The sequence below is a fragment of the Podarcis tiliguerta genome (assembly GCF_965153285.1).
Source record: "Podarcis tiliguerta genome assembly, chromosome: 17".
Taxonomy (NCBI): domain Eukaryota; kingdom Metazoa; phylum Chordata; class Lepidosauria; order Squamata; family Lacertidae; genus Podarcis; species Podarcis tiliguerta.
In genome coordinates, this window is record NC_139550.1 from 1316394 (window position 1) to 1342665 (window position 26272).

General features: G+C 44.3%; 1 protein-coding gene across 16 annotated transcripts in view; it reads right to left on the reverse strand.

The window, feature by feature from the left end:
* Positions 1–26272, reverse strand: part of ADGRL3 (adhesion G protein-coupled receptor L3) — a 524012-nt gene that overhangs the window by 190183 nt on the left and 307557 nt on the right. For all 16 annotated transcript variants that reach the window (XM_083419414.1, XM_083419412.1, XM_083419411.1 and 13 more), the window contains one exon: positions 3449–3529. In XM_083419414.1, the coding sequence (XP_083275540.1) occupies positions 3449–3529 (81 nt within the window). The remainder of the gene's footprint in view (positions 1–3448; positions 3530–26272) is intronic.

A 26272-nucleotide genomic window follows, 5' to 3' on the forward strand; every position in this document is an offset into this window, starting at 1 on the left:
GACAAACAAACAGACGAATAAATGCACGGATCGCAGAACACAAGAATGCCGTCAAAAAAGAAGAAAAAACTTCCTCTCTTTTCCAACACATGAAAGAAACAGGACACGAAATTAATTTTGCAGATTCCAAATTGCTCTTTAACATGGAACATCACCACAAGAGAATAATCATGGAAGCCATCGAGATAGAGAAACACCCTCACAACATGAACAAGCGTGACGACACATCCCGCTTGCCAGACATCTGGAAATTAGCCCTCCCCACAAAATCTGACACCAGATCCAGAGGCACACAGAACGCCATCACCAATCAACCACACCAGACCCAAACCCAGACCCTCTCCACAGATAAATTACAGACACCATCCAGTAGCCAAACCAGGGTGGCACCTCCGGATGCTGCACCCCCCTGCAATCCCTACACAGATCTGGCTGGCACAGGCCACAAAACCACAGCTCGCCCCTATACACGAAGCCCCTGCAATCCCTACACAGATCTGGCTGGCACAGGCCACAAAACCACAGCTCGCCCCTATACACGAAGCCAAGCCAGAGCACAACCAAGTGCAGTACAGCCATCTTCTCAGAAAAACTCTTCACAAAGTTCAAGAGTTCAAGACACGAAGGCTTTAGCAACTAATCCACACCTAATGACCCACCTAAGTGGGATTCAGGAAATCACTCAAGAAATCACTCAAGATATCCCTCAAGTAATTAAGGAACAAAAGAAGAAAAGGCACACTAGCCTGGGAACCTCTTCTCTGCCCAGAACATTGGAGGCTATACACCACACCTCCTCAACAGTATTTATAGGAACTCAAACACTGAGATCCTGCTCTGTTCCAGTAACAAGAAGCCGAAAGCACCAGCCTGAAGATGACGAGTGAGACCTCGTCGAAACGTCGCCTAGACACCCCAACTTTTACACGGGAAGACACCCGAGGACACCAAAACCTGCATTCCTGTACCCGTGAAAATCTACGAAAGCAAATATATATATATATATATATACCTGAAGAATTGCTTAAACTCATCTCCCCCCAACCAGCAGCTGCGTTACAAATAAATAATTCCCAGAAGCAAATCGTGTGACTGCAACAAAAGATCCCATTGCCTGGTCTGAAACAGGTTGAACTTTTGTAAGTGTTCCAGCTGAGACCTCTGCAAGGCTTTAGGGCCACCCATGGCTTGTTTGTTTGCTTACTATTTATTTTAAATATATATATTTGTATTATCGCTGTATCATAAAAATATATCACAGTGGTTTACAACAATATAAAAACATAGAACTTTCTTCCCCTGCTCCAAGGAGCCTTGAGCACAGAGGCAGCAGGTGGTGGAAACTCACAAGATCATCCACCAAATCCTTCTGAGATCCAAAATAAATCCTCTGCTTGAAGCATATTAGCTACATTGGCACTAATATGGGGTCCCTGTACGTTTCTGAGTGCAATTCAACATGTTGGTGCTGATCTTTAAAGCCCTAAAAGACCTTGGAGATGCCTGAAGGAGCATCTCCACCCCTATCATTCAGCCTAGACACTGAGGTCCAGCTCCAAGGGCCTTCTGGTGGTTCCCTCACTGCCAGAAGTGAGGTTACAGGGAACAAGGCAGAAGACCTTCTCGGTAGTGGCACCCGCCCTGTGGAACACCCTCCCATCGGATGTCAAGGAAATAAACAACTATCTGACTTTCAGAAGACGTCTGAAGGCAGCCCTGTATAGGGAAGTTTTTAATGTTTGATGTTTCGTCGTTTTTTTAATATTCTGTTGGGAGCCCCCCAGAGTGGCTAGGGAAACCCAGCCAGATGAGCAGGGTAGTAGTAGTAGTAGTAATAATAATAATAATAATAACCATCATCTCATCCACCTCCTTCCTGCAGTATTTAAGACATTCTCACCACCCATTTTCTCCTCTAGTTGCAACACAGTTAGTCCAAAGAGCAACCCAGTAATAGATGTTTGATGATCCTGGCTGCGAATCCGTTTCAAAACTTGGCATTAAAATGAGGTCAATCTAAAGAGACCACAAGGCAATCAAGCAGACTGCTTCACAACTGGATACAAAGATATAGAACTGGGGGGCTGACAATTCAAGGCTTACCAATTATGCTTATAAACCAATGGCAAAAGCCTAAAACCACACCTATCAACATGTTGATCCTGTGACTTGCCTGGTGACAAAAGGCAAGATTAATCATTCCACATGAATCCAAGAGTCACAGGGAGACCACCAATTAATCACTGCCAAAAGTAGCATTTAAGTCCCCTGAAATGAAACTGCAGCTTCCAGAAGAATTCCTACCAGCTGCTCAAAACATGCATTTACTTTTGTCATTTATATGCTATCCAATTAACCAGGTCCTCTTTGTGGTTCACACATTCAAAACCAATAAAATAGGAATGGAATCAAAACGAAAATCAATCAGCACAAAAACTGTACCAGCGCAAATAAAGTCCGTATCACCTTATACAGACCAGGAAAAATAAGAACCACTCCTTTGTGGAATACAAACATTTACACATAATAAGGAGCCTTTCGCAGTAGAGATTGGAACACCTCATAAGTGAGGTCAATAATGCCAGTGATAACAGGTCCCAAACAAGCCCCAAAATAATAACCGGATTCTTGACTAAAGGGGGAGACTGAGGCTAAGATTTAGCAAAGTTCATTTTGCCTGTATTTTTCTCTTCGCCTTCTTCCAAGTATCTCAAATATGAAAAGCTTCACACAGTTTACAACCTCCTTACTCTTTCCTTTGTTTCTCACTACTTTAACGGAGGTATTTTTTTTAAAAAAAGGTGCACTGTCATTTAAAAAACAAAAGCAAAACAGACTTGTGGAGGAGGAGAGGCTGTCGCAGCCTTTATTCATCTCGACTTCTTCTTCTGCCACTTCCTGATTTTGAATGAAAGGGAGAGGAACTGCAACCAAGAATTACCGTATTTTTCGCCCCATAAGACGCACACACATTTCCCCTTACTGTTTAGGAGGGAAAAAGTGAGTCTTATAGAGGAAAAAATACGGTACATTTACCCCCCTTGGAGTACAAGCTGGAACAGGAAGTGGGTGCCATTCATGTTCCCATTGTTGCCGCTTCTTTAGCAGTGCCTTGTGATGAATGGGGCACTTCACATCTCTCCTGACTCCAAGCAAACCAACAAAGAATGCGCTATATACCAGATATATTCTGTTTATATTTTTGGAGGTTTTTCTTTCAGAGCTTTCCCCAAGTGGGATATAGATCTGGCGGATTGGTTCCAAATAACGCTGCAACTCAGAGAGCGTGACGGGGGCATCCAAGGCAAAGAATGAGCCTGGTCTGCTTCAAACCTGTTAAATTGCAACACACTTGGGACAGAATACCCTCCGTGGGGTCAGTAATGCAGCCAAACTGTGATGAGTCCATGAATGCTGTCACCCAAGAATTATTACGCTGCTAACTCACCCTTAAACGATTGCCTCTCGAGATCCGAGTCCAGGTGAATTGGAGGAACCAGGTAGGAAACTTGGCCGTGGTGTACCTGCCCTGTGGAAAAACAAAATGGATGAACGTCTAGTATTTGAATGTGAACTGTTGGTAGAGATTAATAAATCAGAGGAAGACTATAGGGCACCAGAGAAATAATATAAGGCATCAACCTATTTTAACAGGTCTGGATAAACTGAATATCCCTGAAAAGGGACTTTCAGAAACACACAAAATGTCTTAATCAACTAATTTAGGTAAACAAATAAAATACAAATGGAATAAGCAGAGCCCGCTACTTGCTTTTCAACTAAAAGTAACAACGAAAGGGGGAAATCCCTCGACTAAAGTTGGAAAATGATACAGCCAAAACTTCAGGGAAGAAGTCGGTAGAATCCTTAAAATATTAGTCTATATTATAGAAATCAAATAACCTCAATAAAGGAGTAATATTGAAGTTTATATCTGAAATAAATATTCCAAAATTAACTGAGGGAGATCAGGAACTATTGAATGAGCCCACCTCTAATAGTGAAATACTATAAGTCATTAAGGCTTTGAATGAGAATATGGTGCTAGGCTGTGAAAGTTTATCATCAATCTATAAAATCTTTCATGATTTCCTACAGACCTATATCACTGCTGAATAATGACTAGAAGATATTCAGTGGCATTTCGGCAAAAAGATTAAATGGTATAAATACATACAACAAGATCAAAGAGGGATTTTATGGAAGAGAAATATGAGGGACATAACGAAAACACAACATACCGTAGACTAAAAATTGTTTCATTTTTTATGTGTTTTGTGATTTAGCATATATTATTTGTAGGTTCATTAGTTTGTCATATTCTTTTATGGTTTTGTGCGTTATATTGGCTTAACACCAAACCAGTTATTGTGTACGCTACTACTATGCAAATTCAATTTTCGGTGTTTTACAATTCCTATTTTGGAAATACGATGCTTGTTTTCCTTGTTAAAAAATTAATATAGAATATTAATTTAAAAGGAAAAAAAGAAAGGAAGACAGATCTTCCTACTATCATCTATGTTATCAATCTTAGTTTAAGAAACCCTGGAAATTAATACAAGTGATAAGGAAACAGAAAAAGGACACTTTTATTTTAAAAAATGTCAAACATATTAAAAAGCTACAGATAATGTTGTTCTGGCGTTAACCAAACCAGTTATCATTAGAATTAAACAAAAGAAAAAACACCAATGAAATATCTGGGAACAAAAAAAAAGGAAGATTTATATGTCTGCATCCCCAAGTCTGGCCATTTTAGTTAGATAAGCCTTTGACTGATAGGCTGACTTGTAAATATGTTGCAACAGGTTTAAAGTGATTGCTTATATTGATTGTCTTGGTGTTTTACCAACATTATTTTTATGCTACACAGCGTTATAGAATTGGAAGTGACCTTCCACCCACACAGACATTTTTATTTAGGCACTGAAAGGGAACTCCATGGCAATCTTGTTCAGTTCTCTTGGGATGGGGGAAAATTCAGTCTGCAGAGCATGGAGGCTACTGGCTTGCGAATCTGGTTAGACTTTTCTGTTGCAGTCACGCACGCAAGATGCTGCTTGTGGAAAAGCGTGTTCTCCATAATACAGAGCACGTGTTGCGGTGGGGGCCAAAAAGGCCACCCCACTGTTGTGGGGCAAATTGGCCACATGCTGTGACTGGGCAAGGAGTGCTGCTGGGGAGAATGTTATGTTGCTAAAGTGTGGGAGGGGTCAGAGGTCTTAAATCCAGGGCTCGCAGCCTGGGACCTTCTCTTGGGCTGCTTGCACCGGATCACCCGCCCACCCTCCCTGAAAAGGGGGGGTTGTTGTTGTCCTCTGACATTGCTATGCCTGTCATGGGGTCGTCTGCCTTGGGGCAGCGGCCTGGTAGGAATTTTGTCCATCTGGCTGATTGGCTGGTGCCATTTGGTTTTTGCTGCGTAGCAAATTGTCACAACTTGTAAGGTTGGCAGTTAGGCATTGGTTCAAATTGGTTGGTGGAGGGGTAAGTGCCTACCCCTCCAACGGTGGTGCGGAAAGGGAATTCTCCTAAAGGAATCCAGGGGCTTGCCATCCCTTTCGTCCTAGTCCCTGGCATCGGACTTGGGCCGTGCAAGCCCCAGGGGGCATGAGGGTGAGAGATGGGGGACTGATGCCCAGCTTCATTTCCCCCCAATATGGTTCTCCCTGACTGGCTTCCGCTGGAATCCGGAAGTCAGTTCTGTCCCTGGAGCAAGGACAGATAGTCGTAACCAATGCCTAAGCAACCACTCATGTGTGTGTATTTAAAGAAAGTTGTGGCCAAATTCATGCCAAAAACCTTAAACAAAAATTGATGTGTGAAGTGTGAGTTATTGGGGTGGCCTGGGGGACCTCGACGCGCGACACAACGAAGTGTTTATTATAGGAAGTCTATGACCTGGGTGGGATAGATACTTTTTAGAGTTCTAAACCACATCAAGGTGCACAAAACCAAGGCGGCCACGCTTGCCCGCTTGGAGAGATCGATCCAAGACGATTTCGTAGTTCGAGGTCCCAGAGGGAAGTGTGAGAGGGAGGTGGGATTTAGAGAGGATGCAGCCTGAGAATATCAGTCTCAAGATCAAGGGACAGGTCAGCACAGAGATATTTTTTTTTTAAGCCTCAGAGGCAGTGAAAGAACCTGGAGCTCCCTTACTGTCTTTTAGCCCCATGCGAACTTTTCTTTGAAAGCTGAGCTGCCCCTCGACTTCCAACAAATCCCTCCCATTGCAGGAAATCCACTCCTGATAAGTGGCCAGCCAACCTCTCCTTTAAAAACTTCTAACAAAGGAATGTCCATCACTTTAAGAAAGGGGTCAGCAAGGCTTACCTTGCCTGGGTGAGCAGATGCGATTTCCGGCATCTGCGCATGCGCAGACACAATTTCCGGAGCCGTGGAAGTGAGTCCCCGCACTGCACTGCGCCAGGACTAACCAAGTGGGTGGCTCGGTTTGGGGGCAGCTTGTGGTCTGGTAAAACGACCCCCATGGGCCACTTGTGGCCCCTGGGCCTTAGGTTGCTAAGCCCTGCTTTAGGAGGTTCCTCTGTCCTCAAACAGTGACAGTCGACACTCAAGGCTGTTTGTTGCTTAGATCAGTAGCAGATAGAATAGCTAAACAGTTTTTTATTAGGAGGGGCCCTTCTTCTAGGACCGTTCACCATCTTACAAGCGCACTGAGATATAATTGCCAGCAATGCCAACACCACTCTTATCCCTGCTGCGTCAGAAGCAACCGCAAACTCCCACTGTTTAACCTCCTTTACAATAGCATTCCTCTAGCAATATAGGAAGACTTAGATGCTTAATAAGGCTTAATAAGGTGCATACATAAGGGACGCGGGTGGCGCTGTGGGCTAAACCACAGAACCTAGGACTTGCCGATCAGAAGGTTGGCGGTTCGAGTCCCTGCGAAGAGGTGAGCGCCCGTTGCTCAGTCCCTGCTCCTGCCAACCTAGCAGTTCGAAAGCACGCCAAAGTGCAAGTAGATAAATAGGTACCGCTCCGGCGGGAAGGTAAATGGCGTTTCCGTGCACTGCTCTGGTTCGCCAGAAGCGGCTCAGTCATGCTGGCCACATGACCCAGAAGCTGTACGCCAGCTCCCTCGGCCAATAAAGCAAGATGAGCGCTGCAACCCCAGAGTCGTCAGTGACTGGACCTAATGGTCAGGGGTCCCTTTACCTTTACCTTAGGTGCATACTGTTAGGATATTTCCGTTCCACCTTAAAAGGGAGCAGGATGTTTGTGTCACAGCCTGTGTATTTCCTGTTCACAGGATGTTTATGTTTTGTCTATTGCTTTCGTTTCTCTCTCTGTGCCTGAGACACCGAAGCAGGCAGTCATGTTTTCTTTGTTCTGACCAACGCTGAATAAACTTGTAAATAATGCTCTCCTGCGTGCATCTTTCGCTGTGTGAATTCTGCTGATAGAGCGTGCATCAGCTCTGGAATGTGGCAAGCTCTTTCTGGAGCTCGTGTCGCTAATTGCTGATACTGTATCTATGGGAGATCGATGGATCGCAACGGAGACGACGTGGAGTCATGATGGACTTTGTCTCCCTGGCAGTATCCCAACACATACATGTTCGTGTCTGAATGTCTGGTTGCAGGGTATGAGTACGTGGTTGTGGAGCATGGGCATCTCAGCATGTATACCACAGTTGCAGGGTGCACAGAGGCAGTTGCAAGGGAAGGTGGTAGCCATGATCATTTCTCCCCATATGTGATGTCATGGACCGGCTGGAGGGTTGGGAGGCTCCAGCTGGGGAACCCCTAAGGGAAAGCGGCTCGGAGCCTTGGGATAGGTGGTGAGACAATGATGAGTGGTCAGGGGGAGAAGAGGGAGCAGGCTGGGAAGCAGGGATCAGACGCTGACAATATAACATGGCTTAGTCAGCTGGAAGAGTCTGTGGCAGAGATCAGTCCCAATATGGAGGCTGGAGAGGAGAGGGGCCAAGAGGCAGAGGCAGGATGATGATGATGATGATGATACCGCCCTATACCCGGAGGTCTCAGGATGGTTCACAGAACAAAATCAAAATATAAAACCTCAATATACATAATCAAAATAAAAACAACCCAATAACTGCCCCCCCCAAAGAACCACATTTTACAAGGGCATAGGATGTCAATCATATCAACCAAAGGCCTGGTTAAAAAGGAACTATTATTATTCATTATTTCTTGTGAAGAAGCCAGGGGGTCTCCCCCTCCTGCTGGTCTCCCAGAACCAGAAGAGGTATGAAGAGGGAGAAGCAAAGCAGGCATGCATGGCAACGGAGTCTCAGATTGCTTGGGAAGGACCCAGGAGAGGAGGAGACTGAGGGAACTGTGGGGTGGCGTGGACCTTCAGTCCCCACGACTGCCTCACAGGGGCAAGATCCACCAGGACAAGTAGCTGTGCTCATTAGACCCGGCCTCTTGAGTTGACCTTGTTTCCTTGGATAAAGAGTTAACTTCACTGATGCCGTGTGATTTATTGCTGACCTGCTCCTGACAGCCGCTCCTGACATGTGCCCACAAGCCCAGAAAGGTTAGTGACCCCTCATCTAACCACAGCATTGAAATGTTCTGCAAGTAAAGGAATAGGCCTTGCACACAGTCTCCACCAGGTGGCTCCCTCTGCAAGCACTGGGGTACTGGCAAAATTCTCACTTCAAAATTTAGACTGGGCATACACATGTGAGTCTTGAGTCTGAAAAATATGTCTGCTTCCTTGCAGAAGCACTACTGGCATGTTTTTGCCTCTGTTTTATTTTAAAATTAATAATATACATGTATCTACCATGAGACCAATTAATGGTAGTCCGATAAAAAACATGAGAGTAGTGGATAATTGATAGATGGTAAACCTTGTTGCAATAAGCAGTTATTTTCAAGGCTCAGAACCACAGCAAAGTTTCTTATTTTGTTAAATACATAATTTCAGTTCCCCAGTGTGCTAGAGAAAGAGCTGCAGGCAGAGACTTATTTGCATTAAAAATATGCAGTTATCACTCACAGGTTTTCCATAACAATTTACACTGCTGTTAATCTCTTTTCTATACAGGTTAAGTTAATGATACGTAGATTGTGGTAACAGTTAGAGTAACCTTCCTATTCCAAATAATATTTGTGCTATAATAAAAACGAGTTACTTCCTCTTGTGAGGCATATTGGAAGTAATTAATATTGTTCCCCACTGAAATGTGTTGTTGTTGCTCTAAGCCGTTTCCCAGTGAGCATCATCTCGAGCGTGGACCTGCTGTCATTGTAGCTGGGATTTTTAAGAAAACGACTTTCAGAAATGTCCCACATACAACCGCTTTTGTGGGCTATAATGCATTCATAATGCACTGAAAAATAATGTCTGCAAGAAATCTGCTATAATGTACTCCTTGGCACTGCGGTTGCTTTTGAAATTAGCAGCACCAGGTAGGAGATGCATTAATTACTTCACTACCTTAACAGAATAATCAACCAAAAGCTCAGGAATTCAAATTCCAGCTTTGCTTGTACACTTTGCTTGTACGTTTCCGGGCACAAGTCAAAGTGTTGGTGCTGACCTTTAAAGCCCTAAGCGGCCTCGGTCCAGTATACCTGAAGGAGCGTCTCCACCCCCATCGTTCTGCCCGGACACGGAGGTCCAGCTCCAAGGGCCTTCTGGCGGTTCCCTCCCTGTGAGAAGCAAAGTTACAGGGAACCAGGCGGAGGGCCTTCTCGGTAGTGGCACCCGCTCTGTGGAACGCCCTCCCACCAGATGTCAAAGAGAAACAACAACTACCAGACTTTTAGAAGACATCTGAAGCCAGCCTTGTTTAGGGAAGCTTTTAATGTTTTATGCATTACAGTATTTTAATATTTTTTTGGAAGCTGCCCAGAGTGGCTGGGGAAGCCCAGCCAGATGGGTGGGGTATAAATAATATTATATTATGATTATGATTATTACTTATTTTGGCTCGTTGGCACCCTCTGTCTCAAGAGACAATGGAGTGTGCCTCCGGGGGTGAAGTCAAACTGCTGTGTTAGCAGCACCCAAGTGACCCCCCTGGGGCACAAGCCTGGGCAGTGCATATGGAGGTACTGGGTTGCCCAGATGACAAGACCTCCGTCTCGGCATCACTGATGTGACCCAAAAGTAGAGCAATATTTGGCACCAGCTTGGCTGTAGGAGTTGCCGGAAGGAGGTGTATCAAGATGCTACCCAACCGCCTTAGGGACTCCACTCCAGATTTGTGTAGGGCTTACTCCTTAGCCTTTTCTTCTCGTGAAGTTACCCCACAAGGCAGTGGAGGTTTACCATCAGAGTTTTCCTTCTCCTAGATGGGCTACTTTCCCAGGTTGATGAGCCCCGTCTGCCGCTCACCTTCCTCTACAGCACATGCAAAAACCACCTCCTTGACCACTGGACTCACTATTGGTCTCATCTACTCAGTCCGCTGGGTCCCATCTTTGCATGCAGGGGAAGTCCCTAACTCAACGAGGGTTTGAGACCCATAGCCTACCTTCACCTGGTTTAGTTGGCCAGTCAAAGCTGTTTCCCAGGATGTGGCTGCTGTTGGATGCTGACAGCTTCTAGGAGCCCCAGGCAGGAACTGAGTTCAGGATGGGGACCAAAGGTGAAGAAACTACTCCAGAAGGAGCAAGAGATGTCCCTCACCAGAGGTACTACCCCTCCCCTAACACCCCATACTGTGACTCACATGATCCTGTAAGCCAGCCTTTCTCAACCTGTGGATCCCCAGATGTTGTTGAACTACAACTCCCATCACCCCTAGCTAGCAAGGCCAGAGCTCAGGGATGATGGGAATTGTGGTCCAACAACATCTGGGGACCCACAGCTTGAGAACTGCTGTGTGTAAACTATCAATTTAGAACTGTTGAATAAACCTTGTTCTCACATGTTCTTTACACACACAAACCACTTTAAATTCTTCTCTCTTCCTGTTTCTTTTTCCACATCCCAGCAAGCTACAGTCAAAACTAAAGAGGAACCAGGAAGCCGCTGTGTGGAAGATAAGGGGGTGAGAGCCCTGAAAAGCCTATAGCGCATTTGTGATCCTCTTAAGAAACCAAGGTGTGATTGACGCATGAACCATCTGTTTCAAATTTTAGACATAAATATAAGGTTTGAGGGCACTAGGCATTTAGGCGTCACCCAAAGAGCTGCTGTAGGGAGCTTGCTTCTCCCTCCCAGACATCAAGGATAATTGGTTCCAGTTTCCAGCTGATCTGGGCCAGAAGAGCTGAAGGGAGGTGCCCTCTGATCCCATCTATGGGCCAGAGGACTAAGGGCCAGTGGAAGGTTGCACCCCGTGCCTACCAGGAAGAGAGTCACAGCAAGAAGAAGACGACCCTGGCCTCATCATTGTCCAGAGAAGGAGTAGCTGCAGGTCATTTGCTCCCACCCTCGTCTCTGCTAGAAAGAACGTTCAGTTGCCCTATGACTGCAGAACTGAAGGGAAGCCTGCCTTGGCCCCATGCATCAGCTGGGGTACAAAGGATGGTGGAGTTCTCTTCGTTACGGACGGGGTTTTGCGTGGTTGGTTTTGTATCATTGCAGCCTATTGTAAGCCACATTGATGATCATTTGACCAAAAGGCGGGATGTAAAACAAGAAAGAAAGAAAGAAAGAAAGAAAGAAAGAAAGAAAGAAAGAAAGAAAGAAAGAAAATGCCACCTGGAACTTCTCGCAAACATTTCCTAAATAATACCACTGAATATTCCATTTCAGGACTGGATGTATTTCTGAGACCTGAACAAATCTGGTCAAAGCTGGATAATGTTTATTGTGTTTTTTTCTCTCCTAAGAAGATTCTATTATCATCAGTTACTACTATTTTAGTCCATGGCCTAGGGGGTCTAAAAATGGGCTGGCTGCTACCATCTGGGATGTCTCTTTTTTAGTAGACTACATCCCTAGTTCCCTTCATGGATCATTGCCTTGTCGTGGTGAAGGGGCTTGAATAGCTCTGAGAAGCTTTGTGTTTTTCCGTGCAGGGCCACCCAAGATGGACAGGTCATAGCTGAGAGTTTAGACTAAATGTGATCCACCTGGAGTTTAGACTAAATGTGATCCATTCCAGTATTTTGCCAAGAAAACTCCAGGAAAACTTTTATGGACATAAAAAAGGAGAAGCTTTGAGAAGAAAGAGAGAGTTTCCGAGGCATGCTCTGGTTCATGGGGTCACGGAGAGTCGAACACAGCTAAGACGACTAAACAACAACAAAAAACAAGAAAAATACCCATCACTGGCTATCAGCAAAAAGTAGCTTTCACTGAAAATACACCTGAATTGTGCAAAGAAAAGCCAAAAATATGTAGGACCCAGTTTGGGGCTATACGTTTCACACCTTTGCCCAATTTAAATCCAAGAGGGCTCAAGGTGACCAAAAAAGATACATAATCTATTGAGATAATTTCTGAGAGCATCACTGAAAAGATGCACAATAGATGCCGCAAAATCTGTAGAAGGTCTGTAAAGCACGCCCCAGCTCTTAAGCAGTTCTGATGTGAGTGGGACTCTCATATGCAAATCATTCACCCAGCCCTGAAATGCTGCCCTTTCTAAACTGGGGTTATATTTCTGATGAAGCTATGGACATATCAAATCAAATCAAATCCCTTTATTGGCATCACAATATAAAACATTTCAGGTCACTGGGATAATTAAAAGGACAAGGGTGACGCTGTCAAGGTCATGAGGTCACATTGGGATTGTGTGCACTTAGATACTCTGCTTTGCCCTGTCTGTTTCCCGAAAGGATGGTTTGTTGGGAACCCTTCCGGGTAAAACTGTGGCTAAGAAGGAAGCTATTAAAACAGTGATATCTGTGTCCTGATCTGCTATAGACATATTTCTTGCCAATGTAAGAATAATGTTTGGCCATCCACAATAAGAAAGGGTAAGTCGAGCTAAAAAGCAGAGACATCACCTTGCCAACAAAGGTCCATATAGTCAAAGCTATGGTTTTCCCAGTAGTGATGTATGGAAGTGAGAGCTGGACCATAAAGAAGGCTGATCGCCGAAGAATGGATGCTTTTGAATTCTGGTGCTGGAGGAGACTCTTGAGAGTACCATGGAGTGCAAGAAGATCAAACGTATCTTAAGGAAATCAGCCCTAGAAGGACAGATCCTGAAGCTGAGACTCCAATATTTTGGCCACCTCATGAGAAGAGAAGAGAAGAGAAGAGAAGAGAAGAGAAGAGAAGACTCCCTGGAAAAGACCCTGATGTTGGGAAAGATAGAGGGCACAAGAAGGGGACGACGGAGGATGAGATGGTTGGACAATGTTCTCAAAGCTACAGCATGAGTTTGACCAAACTGCGGGAGGCAGTGGAAGACAGGAGTGCCTGGCGTGCTCTGGTCCAGGGGGTCACGAAGAGGCGGACACGACGAAACGACTAAATGACAACAACAAGTCGAGCTATGTCTTTTTAGTCGCAAAGAGAATGATAAGTCTTTTGTTTCTGGTATTTACTTTAAGAGGCATTTTAGTTCTCTAGCGGGCATTTTAGTTTTGAAACAAGAAGATTAACTAACTCTCAAATCAATGGCAGAAAAGCAGAGGACCTGAGAGGTTTTCCTCCAACTCCTCGGCAGGTGAATAGCCGTATGCCTCTAATGCAAAACTTGCCTTTATCTCTTTCACATCCCATTCTGACTTTAATCATGATGCTCTTGCAGGCAGCACTGCAGTGCCATCGAGGAACAAGTGATATAATCCCCAAATGGATATCTCATCTTCTCATTCTGGTTTCCTTTTCTCTCCCTTCATCTCCTTTCTGTAAGTGAGACACCCCCGTGTGAGCACGATGGGGGCTGCACAGTTGACTTACTCAGGAAATAGAGGCTGTAATTGTGTATCAAAGATCACTGATGGGATTCTCCCCCCAAGCGCAAACGGGGGGTGGGAAGAAGGGTGAACTGGAGATGAGGGGAAACTGAAACAAATACTTCATATGGGGGTAGGAACGATCATAAGAAGACCAAGCAACAAGAATAGCATGGGGACAATTATTCCCTCTAATTCTAAGGGTAGAAATGCAAAGATTATCTCAATTAAAATGTCCTACTATTATAGCTTAGTCTGTGGACCCTAAGGGTGTGGGATTCACTCATGATTTCTGGATAAATTGCTTCAACCCACACCAATATATAGGCACCATAGAAATATAAACAATCTCACTCATTAGTCAGGAAGATGTTGATGACAATTACCCACCCTTCATGCTAAACCGGTGATTTAGACTATCATGCCAATGTAGTGTCACTAAAAAACCAGCAGCACAGATTAAAGACTGGGCTGAGTTCTGGAACATGCTGGGGTGAAGGTTTACTTGAAATCCTATGATCATCTCTCTCATCCCCAACAACGATGTCACACTGAAGGAACTTTGATGGTGCAGTTCATAAATCTAATAATAAATGTCTACCCCCTGCTTGATACTGGAAATCCAGAGTAAGAGCATCCACAAAATACACACAGATCTCTGGTGTCATGGAAGCGGAGTAATGGCGGGAGGAACCCACTGGGGAAACCCCAAGGCAAGAAGGCTCAGAGTCCGGGGAGTGGTGGTGGGACATCAGTGAGTGGTCACAGAGAGAAGGAGAAGACTGGGGAAAGGAGGTGCCGAAAACTGAAGGAGTAACAAGGCTTAGTGAGCTGGGAGAGTGTGTGGCAGAGAGAAGGCCAGAATTAGTGCAGAAGCTGAAGCAGGAGAGGAGGGAGGCCAAGAGGCAGAGATGAGTCCAGCTAGTGAAGAGTCGAGGGTGTTTCCCACTCTTGCTGCAACAAGCTCCCCTCCCCTGCTGACTCCCAGAACCAGGAGAGGAAGGAAATGGGCAGAGCAAAGACAAGTTGCACACAGGTAGAGTCTCTGATTGCTGGCAAGAAGCCCTGGAGAAGAAGAAGAAGAAGAGTTTGGATTTGATATCCCGCCTTTCACTCCCTTTAAGGAGTCTCAAAGCGGCTAACATTCTCCTTTCCCTTCCTCCCCCACAACAAACACTCTGTGAGGTGAGTGGGGCTGAGAGACTTCAGAGAAGTGTGACTGGCCCAAGGTCACCCAGCAGCTGCATGTGGAGGAGCGGGGAAGCGAACCCGGTTCCCCAGATTACGAGACTACCGCTCTTAACCACTAACTTAGGTGGCTGTAGGGAGGTGGGGCAACTGATTTCATAGGACTTACAGGGCTGCTGTGCTCTGTAAAGTCTGTAAAGATTGTGTTTCGCTAATAAAGAGCTAACTCTAGCTTTGTGCTGTGTGATTTACTGACCGGCTTGCTCTGTGACATCTGGCAATTGAGAGTCTCTCCCACTCCTCATTGCTGAAGTGCTATTACTAGTAAGAAATGTCTCCTAATGCTCAACTAGAATCCACCTTTCTGTAGTGTAACCTGAGCCTTTTAAATCTAATTGTGCCTTCTAGGGCAGCAAAAGCCTTAGCAGTCTTCAAATATCTTAAGGGCCGTCACACAGAGGGCAATTACACCCCTTCAGTTTTCTATACTCCATCTTAAAGGTGGCAACTCTTTCCATCAGAACTTTTCCTCAATAACCTTTACCATCGTCGCTCTCTGGATCCGTTACAATTTGTCTACATCCTTCTTCAAGTGTGGCGCCCAGAACTAGGCAGTATTCCAGATGAGGTCTGACTAGTAGAGAATTAAATGGAATTACATCCTGTGACTTCAGAATTATGTCTCTATTAATTGAGCTTAAAATCTCATTAGCCTTTTTTGCAGCTGCATCCCACTGCTGACTCATGTTTAGCTTGTGATGGACCATAATTCTGAGATCCTTTGCACTCACTAAGCCAAGTATTCCCTCATCTCTATTTGAATTTTGGTCCTCCTCTCTTTCTTAGCTTCAGCAGGACAGCTGTGCTTCTCAAGAGTTCATTACAAAAAAACTGGTGCAATAGGTGCACTGCTCAGCATAGAGACACTCATCTCTAGATACATGTACCTTACTAAACATATATGCTGTAGTTACCAGGTTTCTTCCTCTGTAATGAGTGGCCTATGTTGTTCTCATTTCCCCTTTGCCTTCGAAGTTTACTTAATTTCATTCCCAACACATAACTCTAATCACTTTGGAATATTTGTGTGTCTCTCTCTTTTCTTGCTAAGGTGCAACTAGTTCCAATTCAACAACGAATCTGATGGTAATTGGTATGCTGTTCACAGTGTTCCTTCTTTTGAGATCATTAATGGAGAAGTTAAACAGCATTGATTTTTGTGGCTTTGTTTACAGCCTTCCAATTACATTTCAGCCTATATGACTTGCTAATACACAGACCAGCTTGCAAAAGTAGCGTGAGACTGATGATTTTATGGGGGCCATATTCTCACTAACAATTTCATTCAATAATGTTTAGCTCCACACCAAAGTGATTACTCTTTATTCCCCCCCCCCCCATAAGGAAGTTCTTTGGTGGAGATTAAGTTGAAATCCTTGCCAGAGTTTAAGTAAACACAGTATTAAGCTTCACGGGCTGCTTGAGACAACCTGGCAGCAAAGGTGGCCAATTCCTAGACCTGAGTATTGATCCTGGAGCAAAGGTAGATTACTCTTGTGCAAAATTTCTTCTGTCTGCACCTCTCTCTAAACAAGGGGCATTATCCCAGAGTTGAAGGATTAGCAGACTCTCTTCATGAGCATCTATACTTTTAATTATTATTAAATAAATCCTCTTTAAGACTGGACTGAATGTATGAAGCTCTTTAAATAACAAATCAGACCACTGATCAATCTAGCTCTTCATCACCTATTCTGACTGGCAAGGACTCTCATGAAAGCAAAAGCAAGCAAGCAAACAATGCAAATCTTTAAAAGGGAACTGAAATGTACTAAAATGCCCAATATATTTCAGTGAAGAGGAGAGCAGCAACATATAAATAAACGCAATTCAGATAATAGACATAGACACTAATTATAATTAACAACCCACATAAAAATCATGCATGTAACATACCTTATTAAAACAAACCCTAAAACCTCAACTAATCATATTACAAATCAACATCAATCACATCTTCATACTTGTTTTTCACTACATGACTGACACGTCTCATTACAAAATGATTAACTCTGTCATTAGGGATGGTTGAGTACTGTAATCTGTCTTTAAAATATTTATACATGGAATTTGGGGGTTCTGACCCAAACATATCAGACTGCCTCCTGCATCTAGCATTGTTGATTTTTTTTTTGTTAAAAAAACCCCACTTAGAATTATAGAATTGTAGAGTTGGAAGTGACCCTAAGGGTCATTTAATCCAACCCCCCCTGCAATGTAGGAATTGCATCTATAAAATCCTTGAAGTCTGTTTTGTCCATCACCTTCTGAGGCCCTACATTTCACTGATTATGTGCAAAATTATATGCAGGAATATTTATTTTATATGTATAATATACATATAAAAGAGTCAAGCCCCTAGCAGCACTATATTTCTGCAGCATAATTTCATAAGTATTAATACATAAGTACCGTATTTTTCGCTCTACAAGATGCACTTTTCCCCTCCTAAAAAGTAAGGGGAAATGTGTGTGCGTCTTATGGAGCGAACGCAGGCGGGAGGCTCTGCTCAGCGCTCCCTTTAAAGAGCCGTGTGGAACGTGTGTGCGGCTCTTGGGGGCTTTTTAAAGGGAGCTCTTGGGAGAGCCTTAGTCGCGCTCCCCTTGCCCAGGAGAGGCTGCACGCGGCTATCCCAGAAGCCAGGACAGCCAGTGGGATCACTGCGCAGTGATCCCGCTTGCTGTCCTGGCTTCTGGGATTCAGAATTTTTTTTGTTTTGTTTTCCTCTTCCAAAAACTAGGTGCTTCTTATGGTCTGGTGCGTCTTATAGAGTGAAAAATATGGTATATCTAAGCAGTCAGAGTCGTTGTTGTATTATGTGCTGGCTACTTTAGGAAACCTGGTGTGTAATATTTTGTGCATACTAATGTGTGCAACCATATAATATGTGAGACTATCATTCCTGATGGCGTTACAGCACATCTAGCAGCAAACTCTGCCACTTTGTGCTTACAATTAATTGAGCTTTGGGGCAAATATGCATCTTAAGATAAATAGCACTGCCATAGGTTATTGCATGGCTCCACAGTATGCCAACATCTTCATGGATGACTTAAAATAGTGCTTTCTCTGCTCCTGTCTCAAAAAGGCCCTGCTCTGCCTGGTGTATATAGAAAGCACATTTATCATCTGGATTCACAAGATCACACTGGAAAGATACCCTGGGATATAAATGATACTTTCATAGTGGAAACAAAGGACTCGTGACTTTTCCCCTGGTGGGATTTGAGTGTTACTTTTTATGGTTATTGCTATGTTTGTTTTATATGAAACCAGTAAGACACATATTATATAAAAGAAATCTACTGACCACTACACATCCTGACATGCTTCTGGCTTCCACCCAGAATGTAACGCGAAATCCGTGGCCTGCAGCCAACGCTTAAGACACAAGCGTTATCTGCTCTGACTCTTTGAGCAGACTCACAACATCATCAGGATGTTGCGCCAGGCATTTTCCAGACCACAATACGAAGTGGAAAAAGCAAATCTACAAGGCCAGACTGGTACCTAGGAATAATCTGCTACAGGACAGACCCAGAAGAGAAAGCAAATGAATGTCCCTTGTCATCCATCACGCCCAGATAAAACCACTCTTCCAAAGTATCTTCCATTATCTGCAGCTTATCTTGGACAACGATGCTTTGCTCAAATACACCTTGGGCAGAAGGCCTGCACTTGTGTGCAGATAGCACCCTCCCTGCCCAAACAGCTGCTTGCCGTCAAGAGCAAACCACATCGCAGCCACAGGGACCAGATCCTGCAACAAATCCAGATGCCAACTTTGTTTGCATATTGTTATGAGTTTGCAGGGTTTGCAGGGTCCCTTCCAGTTCCTAGCTATGCCCTATTTGTTGGGGTCGAATGTGTAAGAGCAAGAGTGACAAACCAAGCCCTTTATTAATGATTTTGGCTGGCTAGTTATGCACCAAGATTAACATGAGAAGATGCTCTGTGGCAGATCAGTGGGGCTTTCCTAACTCCCCTCCTCATTTTTGCACCTATTCCCACCCACCACTGACACACACACACACACACACACACACACAGAGAGAGAGAGAGAGAGAGTGAGAGCAAACCAGCAGATAGATTTCCCTTCAGAGACTGGGAGCACTGTTTCAGAAAGCTGAAATCAGAAGACCAGAGTGCATTCAGTCTCTTGGAACAGAAGCTGAACTCTGAGAGGATGGGCAACAGCTGTACTACTAGGAATTGACTTGAACAGGGAAATAATCGAGATTAGGTTGAGCCAAACACGTTACGGTGCTGTTTTCATTTCCTATTGCGGCTGTTTTTAAAATTATATTTAATTCATTTTGAAAATCTTTGCAATAATTATTGAAATTGCTGCCCCACAAATACCTTTAGTAAAAGCTAAATTTGTTTAGGAAGAAACATTGGAGGGCTTGGGTGGAATTCAAGTGTAGCACTATGGAAAGTCAGTACAATGGTACCTCGGGTTAAGAACTTAATTCGTTCCCGAGGTCCGTTCTTAACCTGAAACTGTTCTTAACCTGAAGCACCACTTTAGCTAATGGGGCCTCCTGCTGCCACCAGGAGATGTCTGTTCTCATCCTGAAGCAAAGTTCTTTACCTGAAGCACTATTTCTGGGTTAGCGGAGTCTGTAACCTGAAGCGTATGTAACCTGAAGAGTCTGTAACCCGAGGTACCACTGTACTTGCACTCACATACCCTGCACACTGCTCTGGAGTTCCTCCTGACTTTTCCAAAGCCCATGGGGTGTGTGGGTGGGGTAAAAAGGGGATGAAGTCCCATTATGCTAGCAGGACTCTTTGGTTGCATCCAGACCTTCATGCATACTCTCCAACATTTATCCGATGAAAACAGAGACATCCTATTCATCATCATCATCATCATTATTAATTATTATCACTATTATTATACCCAACCTATCTGACTGGGTTGCCCCAGCCACTCTGGGCGGCTTCCAAGATATATAAAAACATAACAAAACATTAAACAAACATTAAACAAAACATTAAACATTAAAAAAAACCCCTTCCATATGCAGGGCTGCCTTCAGATGTCTTCTAAAGGTTGTCTAGTTACTTATCTCCTTGGTTCGGGGGTCACATAACTCCATACCCTCCAACATTTCTCCCTTGAAAATAGGGACGTCCTAAGGATAAGCGGGACAATCCTGGATCAATTCAGAAACTGGAATGGCTTTTGTAAATCTGGGTCTGTCCCTGGAAAATAGGGAGATTTGGAGGGTCTGCTCATGCCTAATTGCCTTCCTATACTATTAAATACAGAGAGTTGGCTGGACCAATCAATTGAGTCCAGAGATTAAAGAATTCTTCAATGAAAGCTGTCAGGGCATGAAGACAGCCTCTTAGTGACAGCAGTGAGGACCACGGTAGGGTGGGTTCATGGTCTGCTTGCTTTTCATCCTCTTCGCCTTTCACTGTGAAGACCATTGCCCATGCTCTCACACCCCTTTTCACACATAACTAAGGCAACAGCCTGTCTCAACCCTGACAAACGAGCCATTTGGGAAATCGTGATAAATGAACTGCTGGACTTGAGAGATGAATGCAGAATGCTTATTTAAAACTTCCTTGTTTGGGGATTTCCAAAGTCTGCTCTGCTTGGGAGTAGATACTATCCCCTTCATGGTATTCTGCCCACATATTAAGGATATATGGGTAACTCGCAACCGATGTGCATTTAACTTGTGCTCGTTCAGCTTTATGTGCTTGGAAATGCAATAAAAAGGGGGAGGAAAGGGGGCAGAAATCTGGGGTGGGAGCTTTGGCAATCCCAACGGCCACTGAACTCCATGTGCTTGGACTATATGTGATTTTGGTTTTGGGCACTATTCCTGGAATGTGGCCCCAGTGTGAGAGTTGCCTGAACAAATTCAATGTGTGTTTTGCTTTACTGAATTCTAACTTTTTGTTTGTCCCCATGTTTAAATCCAATTTCTGATGGTGCAAAAATGCTAAGCAACAGCTATTTCTTTCTTTTTAATGTCTGTTTCCCCAATTCCACCCTCAAGCTTCCTGATCCCCCACAAAGCACTCTGATGTCCTCAGATACGGCAAGAACATTGGTGCTGAATATATTTTCATAGGTTAACTTTCCAATTTAATCCACTTTTAAATCTTCAGTTAATGAATTAAATTACTTTATGACACCGTAATATTGATTCATGCCTTCAGCCTATGTATTTATCTTCATCACCAAGCCCCCAACAATCATTCCCATTAAGCAAAGATAATTTAAGAGATGCTATTAAAATGCAAGATATTATTGCAATTTTGCTGTTGCCCAGTAAAAATCAAGTAATTTGCTATATTGCAGCACTTTTTACCATGCTAGTGAAAGGCAGTCAATAAAAATAGGCCTATTGTTTCAGGGAGTTGTCTCTGCAAATCATCTTCCATCCTTAGCAAAGGATGACAAGAGCACATCTCAGGAGGTGCTGCTGCTCAGTCCTAGAATGCCCCTATCCCAAATATTAAAGATGGAGCGCTCTGACTTCTCTGCATTCCCTTCCTGCCCTTTTATATGGGATTGGGATCTTCCTACCTCATAAAAAAGATGAGGATGTATTGGCGAATGAAATGTTTTGCTGGCCTTTTCCCCTAAGTTGTAGATTTTCTCTGTGTAGTGTATCCAGTGGAAAGGACAGTACTAGCACCCCAAAATGTTGTTATTATTATTATTTTAAAAAATCTGTTTATTTTCATATAAAGATGTTGAACATAGTGGAAGAGACAAGGACCCAGGCAGATGATGGGATTCGGAGTGCAGGGGGTATCTGCTGGCAAAATTGGGCTGTCCCCCCCCTTCCCCGATACAAAATATCACCTACATCTTCATACGATTTGGGCCAGCAAAGAGAGCCATTTTCTCACACCAACAAACATGAACATGCAAACTACAGTCGTACCTCGGATCTCAAACGCCTTGGCTTCCAGGTCTTGAATGATCGAAACCTGGAAGCGAATGTTCCGGTTTTTGAACGATTTTTGGAAGCCAAACGACCAACAGGGCTTTCATGGCTTCCGATTAGCTGCAGGAGCTTCCTGCAGCCAATCGGAAGCCATGCTTTGGTTTTCAAACGTTTTGGAAGTCGAACGGACTTCCGGAACGGATTCCGTTCGACTTCCAAGGTACGACCGTATAGATTTAGATACACATTAAAGCTTTCAAAAATGTCATTCGGCACACAAAATGGACCCCATATTTCTATCTTAATGTAATACTTCAATAGTTCCAACTTCCACAAAAGACCTCAAAGCCACACACAGGCTCATTTTCCCTCTGTTTCTTCACGTCATATACAAATGCACTGCAACAGCGTCTGAATCACAGCCAGGTATTTCGGGATCCCTGTAATGACACTCAAGGCGTTTCTTTTCAAAATAAAAACTATGTTATGAACAAAACAAATGGAATACATTATAGTGTCCTGACAGCTGTCTTTTCTTTTTCTACTGCTGCCAGCAACACGCCTCCTTTATTTGTCAATCCACAATTCCACCTTCTCCGTTAAATTTATTTTCAGTACCTACCTCTTTCAATATCATTTTAGCTCATGTCAAGTCTCACTTTTCCTATTTATCTGCTGCCAGCTGATTATCTCTTAACTCTTCCCAAAATGGCTTTGCTTTTATTGCTTAAGGCCAGCACAGGGAATATGGGAGCCTAGTTCAGACCTCTGGCACCGGTCCATTTAAGCCTTTGTCCTTCTGCTAGCCTTCCACACAGCGGATTGGGAAGGTCAAATCCATCCCTGCCACAGGGTGCTGAGCAGCGGAATGAAAACCTTCCCACCTCCTGTGCTGTGATCAGGAACAAAACAGTCCACCTTCACCTGACCTGGCAAGGTTTATCCTCATCACAGTACACAATGGATGTGTTTCTTCGTTTACTTCCTTTATACTCCTACGTGGTCCTCCTTGTTTCATCTCCACGACAACCCTGTGATGTAGGTCAGGCTGAGAGAACACAGTGACTAGCCCAAGGTCACCCAGGGAACTTCAGGGCCAAGGGGAGATTTGAACCCTGATCCCCCAGGTCCCAGTCCAACACTTTTAACCACTATGCTACACTGCCTCTCTCGTCTCCCTGTGTACGATGATGGGGATGAAAAATCAGGCCATCCCTGCTCCTCAGATGATTAGTGTGGATCTGAGAAACAGGGAAAGTTCACCTGTGGATCTCCCCTGGGTTATGCTGGGATACAGTCATCAAAAGACACAGTCATTGCAGATACAGGTACAGTAATCAAAAGAGACACCTGGAAATGTCTGAACTGGGAAGAAAGGATTAAGTCTCCCTTTCCAGTGTGTGAGGATTAGGAAGAAAACTGCCTTCCCTCAGCTGAATGGAGTGTCAGAGTTGGTTTCAATCCCAGTACATGGGAAGGGTTAAATTTGTCCACCCAGTGCATGGACAAGAGTGGGTCATCCTGGGGGGGGGGGAGAGGAGGGCTGAGCAGCAGAGTACAGTGGTACCTTGGTTTACGAACTTAATCAGTTCCAGAAGTCCGTTCTTAAACCAAAGCGTTCTTAAACCAGGGCGTGCTTTCCTGTATCAGCGGGGGACTCAATTTACAAATGGAACATGCTCAACAGGAAGTGGAACATGTTCTGCTTCCAAGGCAAAATTCACAAACCGAAGCACCTACTTCTGGGTTTGCAGTGTTCTTAATCCAAGTTGTTCATCATAAACTAAGCTGTTCTTAAACCAAGGCACCACTGTATATGTCTGAGTGGGTGAGATTGTGTGCCAAGGCTGTGCAGTCGTGTGAAAGTGGAGTGAAATGTATGCATATATTTCTGTTTGCCTCTTGATTGCATGTTAATGCTGCCACGCAATTGCTGACGGGGGAATGAGGCCTTATCAGCAGAGAACACCTGGACTCCGAAATGTCTGCAGTGGTTGCTGATCTGCCAGTGGGCCGAGTTCAAGATCTTACTATTAGGCTATACAGCCCTTAACAACTTGGGGCCAGTTTACCTACGAGATTGCTTTAACCCATCTGCGCCCACCCAACTGCTTTGATTGGTGGAATGGGCACTTCTACAGGGGCCACGTGAAACCCATGACACATCTGTAAGACTCGGGCATTTACTGTGGCAGCACCAATATTTTGGTATCCCCTACCTATTGATATCAGGCAGGTGCCTTCACTGTATTCTTTACGGGGCCTGCTGAAGACATTCTTATTTAGACAAACCTACCCAGATGTGGGTTAAACCACAGAGCCTAGGACTTGCCGATCAGAAGGTCGGCGGTTTGAATCCCCGCGACGGGGTGAGCTCCCGTTGCTCAGTCCCTGCTCCTGCCAACCTAGCAGTTTGAAAGCACACCAGTGCAAGTAGATAACTAGGTACCACTCCGGCAGGAAGGTAAACGGCGTTTCCGTGCGCTGCTCTGGTTCGCCAGAAGTGGCTTAGTCATGCTGGCCACATGACCTGGTAGCTGTACGCTGCCTCCCTCGGCCAATAAAGCGAGATGAGCGCCGTGACCCCAGAGTCGGCCGCGACTGGACCTAACGGACAGGGGTCCCTTCACCTTTTTACCCAGAGGTTTAGAAAGTTTGCGTGAGTTTTAATTTACTTCTGTCTATTCCATTTTGGTTTTAACTTTTTGTGTGTTTTAAATTATGGTTTTGATTTTTTTTAGTGATACTTTTATTATCTTTTTTGTAAAATGCTTTGAGGGTTTTATCTATAATCGAAACAGTACAGTGGTGCCACGCAAGACGAAAAGAATCCGTTCCGCGGGTCTTTTCGTCTTGCGGTTTTTTCGTCTTGTGAAGCAAGCCCATTGACGGAGTAGCGCTATTAGCGCTATTGACATTTTAAGGGCTAAAAACGGCTTTTTAAGGCTTGGGGGATTAGCAGTTTTGCTGCTAAAATGCTTTTAGCAGCTTAGCGATTCAGAAAAAGGGGTTTTGGAGCGAAACCCCCCCCCCCCGAAAATTTTCGTCAATTTTCGTCTTGCGAAAGAAGCCCATAGGGAAATTCGGCTTGCGAAGCGCCTCTGCAGACGGAAAACCCTTTCGTCTTGCGGGTTTTCCATCTTGCGAGGCATTCGTCTTGCGCGGCACCACTGTATATAAATTTTATGAAATAAATATGTAAATAAAGGTGGTGTTTAATGTGTTTGTGAGTGAGTTGGAAGAGGTGAATTGGGTGTGTTTTGGGGGTTTGAGTGATATGGATCCTCGGCTAGCTGCCCCAAAGGAAGGAGGCTTGGAGCAGGGAGCGTTTCTTTAAATACAGTGAGCTGTTTGAAACACAATGCATACACATGTGAAGGTATCTATTTTGCAATCTGCGTCTATACATATAGATAAACAAGCACTTGAACGTTTTATCTGTCTTCTTTCTTTGGCAATGCGTACAGCCACCCTGTGTTTAATTGCGGCATGGAACCCATTTAAAAAGCAAAAACAAGAGAAAGGTTCTGCAAGGAAGGAAAGAAAATCTGGAGTGCCTTTCTGTAAAAGAAAATATGATTCCCCCCCCCCCCATCTGGCCTGGTGAAAACAGATCCCTGCTGGAATCTTGAGACCCTGTGAGGATTTCACCAAATTGCAAACTTGCATCCCTAAAACTTTTCCCAAATCAGAAATCGAACCCTGTTACTTTCACTTGCTCCTTTAAAAAAGAGCTTCACTACCATCTCCAGTAGCCAAGATTAGCTTGGGGAAAGGGAGCAGCACGGAAGACTGGTACAGAATGAGCCCCTTTTTGAATTAGGCCCAAATTTCAGAGGGGTCTGAATATGACTTGAAAGCAGCCTTCAAGACTCAAACTGCTGAAAAGTGAATATTGAATGTTTTCTGTTTGAAGATTTGAGGTCATCACTGGTTACATATGCATGCTTGTGAGGGGTAAGGTTATGTACTGAAGTTCTCACCCTGGGCCAGCAGGGGGATACTGTAGATAGTTTTCACTCAGGTCCACATATGCAAATAAGGGATTGAAAGTGACGTTCAGTGATTGGATAGTTACAGAAAGTGGTTACTGTTGCATTCTAGTGGAGCTCTATATAAGCAGGCTGGCTGAACCCTTCAGTTCAGTTCTGGCCTGTGAATAAACAAGAGCTGTTTGAAGAATTGCTGTGTCGTCTGATATGTTCACCCACAACTTAACAGGTAACACGCACCTGCAACCCCATGGGGATGGGGGCAGAACTGCAGCAGAAAATTGGCAGTGAG